This window comes from Helianthus annuus, chromosome 10 (genome assembly GCF_002127325.2).
Source record: "Helianthus annuus cultivar XRQ/B chromosome 10, HanXRQr2.0-SUNRISE, whole genome shotgun sequence".
In the NCBI taxonomy this organism is placed as follows: domain Eukaryota; kingdom Viridiplantae; phylum Streptophyta; class Magnoliopsida; order Asterales; family Asteraceae; genus Helianthus; species Helianthus annuus.
The window spans coordinates 168,684,555-168,696,049 of NC_035442.2; the positions used below are offsets into that span (position 1 = coordinate 168,684,555).

An 11,495-nucleotide genomic window follows, 5' to 3' on the forward strand; every position below is an offset into this window, starting at 1 on the left:
AAGTTTATCAATGTAACACATTTGGGTACTAACACCTAATTTTATTTAAGTTTAAATCAATTTTACAAAATCTATTTATTTTTTTTATTTTCATATTTTTATTATATCTCTTAATTAACATAAAGTCTATTTATTTTTTTTTATTTTCATATTTTTATTAAATTTCTTATTTAACATAAAATCTACTTGTTACACCAGTATTTTTTTAAATAGATTTTTTAAATAAAATCTACTAGCTATATAGTTTTATGTAAATTAAATTTCTTACTAGTTTTAAATAATGTAAACCTTACTCGTTTTCAATTTTGGATTTATATGATTGATAATAATAATAATAAATATCTTTCATGTAAAAAAATTAAGCCATTTTTAACTTGTCTTTTGTTCATTTACATTTCACTATTTTAGAAAGATATTTAATTTACATAAAATCTACTAGTTGCACCGGTAAAGTCTACTAGCTATATAGTTTTATGTAAAATACCTAGCTATATAGTTTTATGTAAATTAAATATCTTTCTAGAATAGTAAATTAAATATCTTTCTAAAATAGTAAAATGTAAATGAAAAAAAAAAACGAGTTAAAAAAGGCTTAAATTTTTTTACATGAAAGATATTTATTATTATCAATCATTTCAATCCAAAATTGAAAACGAGTAAGGTTTACATTAGTTAAAATGAGTAAGAACTTTAATTTACATAAAACTATATAGCTAGTAGATTTTATTTAAAATATCCATTTAAAAAAATACTGGTGTAACAAATAGATTTTATGTTAAATAAGAAATTTAATAAAAATATGAAAATAAAAAAAATAAATAGAGTTTATGTTAATTAAGAGATATAATAAAAAGATGAAAATAAAAAAAAAATAAATAGATTTTGTAAAATTGATTTAACCTTAAATAAAATTAGGTGTTAGTACCCAAATGTGTTACAATGATAAACTTAAAAAATGCAAGGGTATTTTAGTCATTAATTAACTAATTTTGGTGTTAGTACTCAAAGGTGTTACAAAATTGAAACCATAGAACCTAAACCTGTTAAAAAATAAAGTTAGTACCCAAAGGCGAAATTAGGTATAAACCACAGGACCCATTTGTGTAATTAACTAGTTTTTAGGTTGCACTCTCCAAATATTTAGTCAGATAATTCATAGAAAACAAGAATGAGCATGTTTTTCTATATGAAAAGTACTATAAAATTGTATGTAAAAAATGCTAAATATCTTCCTTGTATAGGCAAGGAACCATCAAAACTTCTAAGTTGAAACATCATAAGGGTGAGCGGAGCGGAGGCGGTAAACCCACTCGGTACCGACCCCCATCCACCACCAATAAGTTTACCGATCAAATGTTACCGAATTGGTGGCCAAAATCGGTGAAAGTTCACCGAGTCGGGGAGAGGGAGGGAAGGGGAGAGAGAGATGGGTGTGTGGTGGGGTCCATGCCTTCTCAACCAATCACACATTTTTCCTTTTTTTAATAGTTTACCTAAACCCCATTAGGTAAACCACCGACAACGTTTTTTAGCATTAGATAAACAAATTAGGTAAATTGACGTGACACTGTTTGATTGGGTGAATGGGGAGTTTACCTATTCCAAATAGGTAACCACTCCCTTCACCCTAACCATTTGTGAAAGAGTAATTTTGTTGGAAGTAAAGCCGTGAGTAGTTATTCGGTTACATCAGCAGGAATATCGTCGGCAGAAACTCCTACCGCTAATGATGGCCTGTCGTAGTAACATAGATATTGTTGATCACTCAACTTGGTGCTGATGCTATGCAGACAACAATTGCTATTGATGTCTAGTTGTTGATCACAGTTATTACTGATGATTTGTTACCATTGATGTAGTTCCTACAAGACATCAATCCGAAACAACTTCCAATGGCTTTTCAACAATAAAACACAGTTACTGTAGATCGTCCAATTTACTGCTTCTGCATATATAAGCGCATTATATATTACAGAGAAAACAAAAAAAATTAGTGTTTCTTGCGGTTCTCTACTCATTTGACGTGGTTCTAGTGTATATGTGCGTGTGTGTATGAGAGAGTTACAAATGTAGTCATCTTTGTATCTTATATCTCTATGATTATTTCGGAAAATTTCCACTCATAGCCGTGAGATGTATGAATCTTGATCCATATACCTACTTTTGTCTTTTGGTCGCGTAAACAGTTTGTATTTTCGTTCTATAAGAGGAAAAAACACACACATGAATCTATACAAAATATGTGTTGTGTATCACAATTAGGGCCAGTTTAACCTTTTTTAAGGCTCAAAGCGAACTCTAAAAAGCAAAAGACTAAAAACAATGTAACCACTTGGCACTCTCTTAAAAGCAAACTTGACAACACAATCTAAGCTACACACATTGATATTTAAGAATAGAATGAATGTATTGAAAAATTACAAGTTTTGTCCTTTATCTTTATACCACTTTTCAGGCAGTGTCATTTTTAACGAATGTTGACAGACGGTGTCTTTTACTAGGTATTTTATTGCAAGCTTAGTCCTTTACATCCAACCCAGTTAAAAAACCCTGTTAATTGTTGACAGGCGGTGTCCTTTACTAGGTATTTTGTTGCAAGTTTAGTCCTTTACCTAGGTATTTTGTTGCAAGTTTAGTCTTTACACCCAACAATTAACATGGTTTTTTAACTGGGTTGGGTGTAAAGGACTAAACTTGCAACAAAATACCTAGTAAAGGACACCGCCTATCAACATTCGCTAAAAAGGACACCGTTTGAAAAGTGGTATAAAGATAAAGGACAAAACTTGTAATTTTTCCATGAATGTATTGAAAAATGAAAAGCACATAGTGCATCTTCAACCTCTTGCCACTGTTATTCTCTATCAAAAAAAAAAAAAAAAAAAAAAAAGATGCAGAGTAATAGAATTTTAACTAAAAATTTGCTGCACAAAGAGGAAGTCACCTTTCAATCAAAAAAATCTAAGACAAAAATGTGTTATTTTGCATAAAGGATTAGGACTACTAAGGCATACCTTCAAGATTAATTATATTAAAAGTCAAAATAAGTTCATTTATAAATCAATATGTTTAACTTTGTTATTCTAGTCAAAGTTCAATTTCAACAATTTTTAATAGAAATAAATCCAATATATGATACTACTATGTAAAAGATATATACATGTAAAATGATCCAAATCAATAAGTTAACAAGATTTCTTCATCTATATTCTCCATCTTCATTTGAAAACTCAAAATCTTGACCAGTGTTTCAACTTCCTTACTCTCACTTTCTGCAAACTCCCCTGCTGTGAACCTACGCACCCGTTTATTCAACTCAATCCAGCTTTGACCTCGCGTTTTAGTCAAACCCCGTGCCCGAGCTGATACTCTGACTTTTGCAGACTCCTCCCATTGACCACTTTGCGCATATATATTCGACATTAACATATAATTTCCGGTTTCAGAACTAAGCTCAAGTATCTTCGAAACCAAACGTTCATCCAAATCTGAACTCTTATGCATTCTACTCGAGTTCAAAAGCGCACCCCATACACATACATTGGGCTGCAACGGCATCTTTTTCGCAACTTCACTTGCTTCTTCGAAAAGCCCAGCCCGCCCAAGAAGGTCAACCATACACGCATAGTGTTCAATCTCGGGTTCGATTCCAAACTCGGGTTTCATTTGTTCGAATAGCTTACTCCCGTCATTAACTAGGCCCGCATGACTGCAAGCAGAAAGTAACGAAATAAACGTAACCCCGTCAGGCTTATTTCCATCGTTAATCATTTGTTTAAAGATTTCTAACGCGCGTTTACCGAATCCATGCATTCCGTACCCTTTGATCATCGTATTCCATGAGCATAAATCTTTATGTTTTATGTTCTTGAACGTTATATACGCCGCCTTAAGGATACCGCATTTGGCATACATGTTTATCAACCCGTTAACAACCAATAGATCGGCGTTCATTAAGTTTCTAATGATATAACCATGCATTTCTTTACCGAAAACAATTGCAGATAAATCTGCACAAACTGATAAGATAGTCGATATGGTTATAACATTCGGATTCACTTTTGCAAGCTGCATTTTTCTGAATAGTTTCAACGATTCATCGGGTCTCCCGTTTGAAGCAAAACCGTTTATAACAGCACTCCAACTTATCACATTAGGCACGAGATGTTTTTTGGAATTCTTCAAGTTTAAGAATGTAGAGAAAGCCGCATCGCATAGACCAACTTGAGCGTATAACGAAATCAAAGCGTTCCAACTCACTAAACTCTTGTTTTTGATCTCCGTAAACAGTTTTTCAGCAGCTTCCAAAACTCCATGCCTACCATACGCGCATAAAAGAGAGTTTTTAACAAATAAATAATCCTCAAAACCAACCGTTACTACGTACCCATGGAGCTCCTTAATTTTATTAAACGTATTACAATCGTTACATGCGGATACAACCACAGCAAGTGATTCAGCGGAAGATTTACTACCTTTGCTTCTCATCACATTGTATAGTCTCAACGTTTCCAAATAGTAACCGCATCGAGAATGACTCGACAACAAAGAAGTCCAAGTCACAAGATTCGGCTCCCACCCGTCAACTTCCATCCTCTTAAACATCTCAACAGCACCATCACAATCATAATTAAAAGCGAAACCCGAAACCATAGTGTTCCAAGAAATACAACTTCTAACAATCATTTCATCAAACACTTGGCGTGCAACACCCATTTGCCCAAGTTTCCCATACGCAGCCAACAATTCGTTCGCTACATAAAGATTATCTTGAAACCCCATTAGTAAAGCATGACAATGAACTAAAGCACACGACTTTCGTTGACCCATCACAGCACAAGCACGCAAAATCAATGGGAAAGTAAACTCATCAGCTAAAGTTCCAAAATTTCTCATTTGGGTATAAACCCTAAGGGCTTCTTGACAGTCTCCATTAGTGACATTAGCTCTTAACATCGAGTTCCAAATGATTGTGTTGAAAAGGTGTTCAATTGGGACGGATTGAAAGACTTTTTGTGCGTCAGTGAGAAGGTTAAATCTGGTGTAAATAGATATGAGTTTTGAAGGTAAGAATACGGTTGATAAGCCACGAAAGTGGATGATTTGGGCGTGTATTTGTTTGGATTGTGTGGAGGTGGTGCATTGTCGTAGAAGGTGGTCGAAATAATCGAAAACGTCGTTGGATTTTGTTGGGTTAAAGTGGATTTGGACGTTGTAGGCATTAGAAATCCAACGGTGAGAAGCTAATGCAGAGGATATGTGAAGAAGAAGACTCCTGGAATGTGAAGGAGAAACATGAAGCATGAAGCTTGTTGGTACTCTTGAGTGAAAAGATATGGAGACTTTGTTATCAAATTGAACATGAATAGTATTTGATGGCCACTTGGCAAATGAAAAATTATGCAATTATTTCAAGGATTAAAATAACTCAATTTTCACCACTACACTAGACTAGTATCATTCTCAATTTTCGATTTATACTATACCACTCCCAATTTTTAACTTATTGACTGATAACAGTTGCAAACTAACTGAACCCTAACACAGTTAGTTTTTTGATGATGTGGCACTAGTGTGTTGACGTGGCATTTAACGTGGAATTATTTGATGAAGTGGCATATGACTTAGCTTTTTTAATGATGTGGCAATTGATGTGCCACTAGTTTGGTGACATGTCAGCTGAGGTCAGCAAACTGGGTTAGTGTTGGTTTGTTTGGGAGTGCTATCGGCCAATAAGTTGAAAGTTGGGAGTGGTGTGGGACAAATCGAAAGTTGGGAGTGTTATCGGCCAATTGGTGAAAATTGTAGTTATTTAAATCTAACTAGGATTAAGCACCCCGCGTTGCGGCGGGGGCGAACACCAATGCCACACTCCTACCAACGACCACCAACACTAAAGTTGCAGCGTGTTAATGCGAAGAAATTAAACTGAAACGTAAAACATATAAAAGAATAACTAAGTCGATCTAGTACCCGCGCGTTACGATTAACCTGTCAAACGGAAAAAAATAAAAAAACGTAAAAATGTTTAATCACACACGCACGTTGCGCTGTGTTAACTCGCAAAATTTAGAACGGAACGAATCTGCATCTCTGTCTCTCATGTATCTCTCTTCAATTTATATGAAATATAAAGCTTCCAAAGGAAGCTTTAGTGTACAATGAACCTAAGCAAATGTACACCTTACCTATGCACATAAAACCAATAAAGCTAAAGTTACAACTATCTATTGCATAAAATTGTTGCAAATTAGAAGTATATATAATATCCCTTATTTAAAAAGCAATTTTGTGAACATGAAGCTCTTCGGTTCGACGGTCACGACAGAACAGGGATGGGGTAATAAAAACACGTGTAAGAGTAAAATGTCATTTTCATTCTTGAGGTTTGATCACTTTTATATCTTTCGTTCTTGAGGTGTCATTTTCATCCAAAAAAATTGAAATTTTGCCATTTTCATAGGCCAAAATTCGAGGGACGAAAATCTCAATAAATTGTCAAACTCAAGGATGAAACTAACAATAAAACGCAAACTTGGACTCAAATGCACAAAAAGTCATTTTCAATGAAACAAGGAAAAATGAATGAATCTTAGAGATGATTTTAACATTTTACTCTATGTTATAAACAATATATGCGTCTAGATTTAATTTATATATATTATTGTTATACAACACGGGACGGGGTTAATAAAAACTCATGTTATAAACAACATATGTGCCTAGATTTAATTTATATGGATTATTGTTATGATACTACTTTTTTATAATTATGAGAATAAATAGATGTATGATAAGGATATATAAAAAACACATTCATGAAAAGGTTCAAACTAAAAGTGATATAGATATACATAACTTTTATACAAACTTATAAACAATCCACTGGTTTTAGATTGACACAAACAAATCACAAACTAATCAGGTTTTAGATTGAAATATCTAACTCGTTTACACAAGGAATGCCATTTACGTTGACTAGGTTAATTAAAGTCATGTTTAAGTTGACTAACCCGTCCCGCCAACATTAATCAAACAAATCGATCCACTAATTCATTTCCCGATTAGCACATTTACAACTGTATGATCACCTATCAAATGGAAATGCTCACCTATCAAACGTTTGGAAATACGGGTTACACAAATCACGTTCATATTATAGTAACTTTTTAAGTGTGCAGATTAGGGTTGTTCTTAATGCAAATACAAATATAGGTCTTCTTCGGGCTGAATTGCCGTCACAAACAACCCTGCAATCCACCATCACGCCTAAATTAACAAAGTGAAAACACTCATTCAAAAAACATAACAAAAATGGTACACCAGTTTCTTAAACATGCTCAGTGATGATGAGCCAAAACATACATACTTAATAAATTGTTCCCTTTTCCACAAATTAAGAATGTAACCTAACATAAAAACTAAACATTTTAACAGATAAATAGAGCAAAATTCCGAAACCAACAATTTCAAACTCTCAATAAAAGCAGATCACACCATTTGCAGCCTTCAACGCTACTGTTGCTTGCATTCAGGAGGTCGTTCAGCCTGTTCTCCCGTCACACCCGCATTTGGGACACTACCCTTCTGCAATGCAGTTCACACGATTAATTTGTCGAAAGCAAAATTCAATATAAGTAAAAGGGAAGGAAATTGCACCTTTGTTTTTCTCTTACTCTTGCTCTCCTCTTCATCTTCATCATCAATTTCATCATCATCATCGTCATCTTCATCATCATCCTCGTCATCGTCTTCTTCTATACCATCAAACTCATCCTCCTGGGCTGCCTCACCCGTAAACCACGAAACAGCATGGGGTATAATTTTGTCCCGTATCGTTGAACTACATACCACATAAAACATATATTAACCCAAATGGTTCCAGATCACCACCCAAAAGTTTTAATAATATTATACCACATACCCGATGTCATAGTCTTGTTCCATTTGATTCTGAAGCTCTTCAGCCTGCCAGTGTAATAGTATTCATAACTTAATCTATCAATCAAAGGGCCTCTATATGTGCATCAAAAAAATAAAAAAAAATAACTACCTCTTCTTCATCAATATCATCCTCATCATCAGGCACTTGTGGAGGACTAAAAAAGTTGAAGAAACTCTCACATTTTTCAGTCTTAGTGATAGGTTTAGCATTTTTTGATCCCTTCTTTGGCTTCTTCTTTAATATCTTTTGTGTCAAGCATTTCCCTGGTAGCCATTCAATATCCGTCCTGTAAAGTACCAACCATAACATGAGCTTAAGATTGTACCAACGTCTAATTACAATAAAACCTGTAAAATAAGATATGGGTATAAATATATAATGGTTACCCTAATGCCTTCTCTAAAATAGGATCATCTTCATCAATCATGTGATATGTTTTGGTCAAAACTGAATTTTTAAAATACGGATTCGTATCGAAAAAGAATTCGAGTTTGAAACCCTTGGGGTCATCTATCCTGCACCACTTAATGTCCTTTAGATATTTGAGGGCGTCTTCATCGCGTTCTGAAATCTGATAATTATGCCAAAAACGAAATCAGTAACCTTTTGGAAACAAAAGACCATAAATAAGAAAAATTGTGTAACAAAAAACCCATGTTATAAATGGAATTGCTACCTCCTCTGCCAATATTTCATTGGTCTTCATTGCAGTAAGCCAAAAATCAGGCACGCCCTTATCTGAAATAAGGTTTTAAATAAAAAATTATGTTCTTTACTTCTTTTACAGATAAAATAAATGAACACAAAAAAGCAGGGTAAAATCATACAGAAAGTATATTACCTTCTGCATTGTCAGTTGCAGCTTCATCCTTTAATCCATCAACTTCAACAACACCATTAACTATATCATATCTCTGCAGTTTCAGAACATAAAAATTCAGTATATACAACATCTAGAGCAAACCACTAGCGATTAAAGAATTTTTGTCCACTACAAAACACCATTATCATATTAGGTGACTTCTGTCCATAAAGGAGACATGCACGCGTTCAACATGAAGAACATTTGAAAAAGAATTCAACCGACATGCAAAAAGTATGGTATGTTATGCCCATAGTTATTAAAGTGTGACGTCCTCAAGGCACATAGGCCTCGCCTGGGGCCTAGGCAAAAAGCAAGGGTCTGAGAAAAATAATGCGCACAATGAAATATATTAAATATACTTTATGTGTTAGAGATTTAATACTATTCATCAAATTTAATATCATCTATTTAGTACCAAAAGTTAAAAAATATTAGTGTAGAAAAGAAGTTTCTGTTATATAAAGTATAAATTTGGCTAATATCTTGCCAGAAATTAGAGAATTTGGCCAGAAATTCTCCAAAATCTAGGAATCTTGCCGAAATCTACACCCAAACATCACATAGAGAATTAAAACACAATTGCCTTGACTTAAAGCGCAATTGCCTCGCCTAGCTTGGAAATGGGCCTAGGCGCAAGAGGTGATGGCTTTTACCATCTATGGTTATGCCTTTATACCTTGTTTAGCTATAGTCAAAATGATCAAAGCATTCCCCTTCACCCAGAAACAATAAAGTACAAACTACAAAACACACTTGTTTCCTAGATTTCCATTCTCTATGACAGTATGACAATCGTTCAAGTGAAACAAACTGTACATGTTTCTAATGTTCTAAAGTCAGCAGACAAAACAACTTCTAACCACAAACTACTACGTATGCGTTAAATGTCAATCTCATCATCAGTGTTGTAAAAGTCGCTAGGCGGTCCCTAGTCGGCCGACTGGGGAGTTGGGAGTAATCGGAGTACTCGGAGAGTACTCGGGGAGTACGCGGACATGGTAAATATAAAGAAAATTAATTGTATATATTATTTATGTGTTAAAATAAGCATAATTCATGTCAACTGAGTACAATTTAAAATGAAACATGTTTAAAGTTCAAATATTCTGAATACAAGTCCGACTAGTCTGAGTACAAGGCCGAGTAGTCCGAGTACAAGGCCGAGTAGGCCGATTTTGACCGAGTTTGACCGATTAAAGTCAACAAACCATGTTGACCGCCTAGACCGACTAGGCCGACTACGTCCGACTATGTCCGACTAGGCGCCGACTAGGCACCGAGTACTCTCGAGTAATCCCGAGGCCGACTAATTGAGACCGCCTAGGAGGAAGTCGCCTCGAAGGGGGTCCGAGGACCGAGTACTCGCCGAGTACTCGGCCGAGTAATCCGACTTTTACAACACTGCTCATCATCATGATCAGATATACAAATGGGAGAAAATCATATATCCAAACCTTTGCGTATAGTGGCGCATACAGTTTCTGGTATTTCCGTTCCAGTGCAGCTCTCTCTTCAAAAAACTTTGCCTCTAGGTCATCATGTTCGCTCTGCAAACAATAAAATATCAGAACCAGATAGCATTAAGCAAAGAAACTAAAAAACATCCCACCATCAAGAACACATATGCACATAAATAAAAGAAGTATTAAGAGTAACAAAAGTAGAAGTTCGTGCACATGAATTGTAACCTGTAACAAAAAGAAAAGGTAACTACACATCTTTAGGCTTTTTGAAATCAAATTTCACATGACTCATAATTAATATCTATAGCTAAACACATCAAAAGACAGATCTAAATCATCTAATTAAGCATAATAAAAAACAAAAAGAGGTAATTAACATATGCAAAAAATAAGTACCTGAATGTCTCTGAGAACCTCAACTCTCTTCCGAACAGCCGGAGACAAATTCTCGAGAACATCGGAGTGTTGTCCAGCCAGATTCTGAAGCTTATCCTGTAAAATCATCCATAAAACAAAGTGAGAACGAATCTACAGATGAAAACAGATAGAAACTGATGGAATGATATGGAACCTTTAGGGCGTTTACGAGTCCGGCACGATCTTCGGCACTAAGAGCTGTGAATTTCACGAAAAACGATACGGTAAATAGAGGATAATATTATAGGTTATGAAGAGCGGTGGTGGTTTGGTTTATAGAAGAAGAAGAAGAAGGTACCTGCGGCGGCGGCCGGTAAGGAGGCGGTGAGATCGGACATATCGAGGTGCTCTTTCATGGCGGGAGATTAGTAGGAGAAACCCTAGTGAAAACCCTAGCTAATTTGAAGAGATGAAATGTGTACGATAATGGGTTTGCTTTTGGGGTCGATTTGTGACCTAATATATAATGTGATTTTGCTGTTTTCACACTAGAGAAAATATGGAAAATCAACAAATGTCGGTACTGGTTCGGTTCGATTGGAAAATTAACAATGTCGGTACTGGTTCGGTTTGATAATATTAATACCTAAACTAGTACATACATTGTAAGGTAGAAGTTTGGTCCGTCATGAAACTATGCAAATTCTTTTAAACGGTGAGAATCATTAACAGAGATCTTACACCCTCCTATACAGAAGGTCCTAACCACACTTTAGCACCCGTATAATCTATCATATCATAAGATGTTATATTCTAAATAAAATTTCGTTTTCAATACAATTTATATTGGATGTCGTGGAAAAGA

The 11,495-nt window shown here is 34.9% G+C and overlaps 2 protein-coding genes across 2 annotated transcripts; both read right to left on the reverse strand.

Moving 5' to 3' along the window:
- Positions 1-3,107: 3,107 nt before the first annotated feature.
- LOC110886519 (putative pentatricopeptide repeat-containing protein At1g17630) lies at positions 3,108-5,377 on the reverse strand. The gene has a single exon (XM_022134331.2). The coding sequence runs from the start codon at positions 5,302-5,304 to the stop codon at positions 3,178-3,180; it is 2,127 nt and encodes a 708-aa protein (XP_021990023.1). The 5' UTR covers positions 5,305-5,377; the 3' UTR covers positions 3,108-3,177.
- Positions 5,378-7,274: 1,897 nt separating this feature from the next.
- On the reverse strand, positions 7,275-11,149 carry LOC110886518 (nucleosome assembly protein 1;4). The gene is made up of 11 exons (XM_035978781.1): positions 10,989-11,149; positions 10,845-10,888; positions 10,670-10,765; positions 10,265-10,357; positions 8,787-8,859; positions 8,622-8,683; positions 8,332-8,516; positions 8,054-8,231; positions 7,925-7,968; positions 7,660-7,843; positions 7,275-7,587 (listed from the first exon to the last, which is right to left on the reverse strand). The coding sequence occupies exons 1-11, from the start codon at positions 11,044-11,046 to the stop codon at positions 7,516-7,518; spliced, it is 1,089 nt and encodes a 362-aa protein (XP_035834674.1). The 5' UTR covers positions 11,047-11,149; the 3' UTR covers positions 7,275-7,515.
- Between the last annotated feature and the right edge of the window lie 346 nt (positions 11,150-11,495).

What these genes read in the sequence shown, in the direction of transcription:
- LOC110886519 (XM_022134331.2), bottom strand. Translation starts at nt 5,304, where the DNA reads ATGCTTCATGTTTCTCCTTCACATTCCAGGAGTCTTCTTCTTCACATA.
- LOC110886518 (XM_035978781.1), bottom strand. Translation starts at nt 11,046, where the DNA reads ATGAAAGAGCACCTCGATATGTCCGATCTCACCGCCTCCTTACCGGCC. An exon ending in TGCAACTGACAATGCAGAAG is followed by an intron (nt 8,684 to 8,786) that starts GTAATATACTTT and finishes ACCTTATTTCAG; the next exon opens with ATAAGGGCGTGCCTGATTTT. An exon ending in AGAGTAAGAGAAAAACAAAG is followed by an intron (nt 7,588 to 7,659) that starts GTGCAATTTCCT and finishes ACTGCATTGCAG; the next exon opens with AAGGGTAGTGTCCCAAATGC.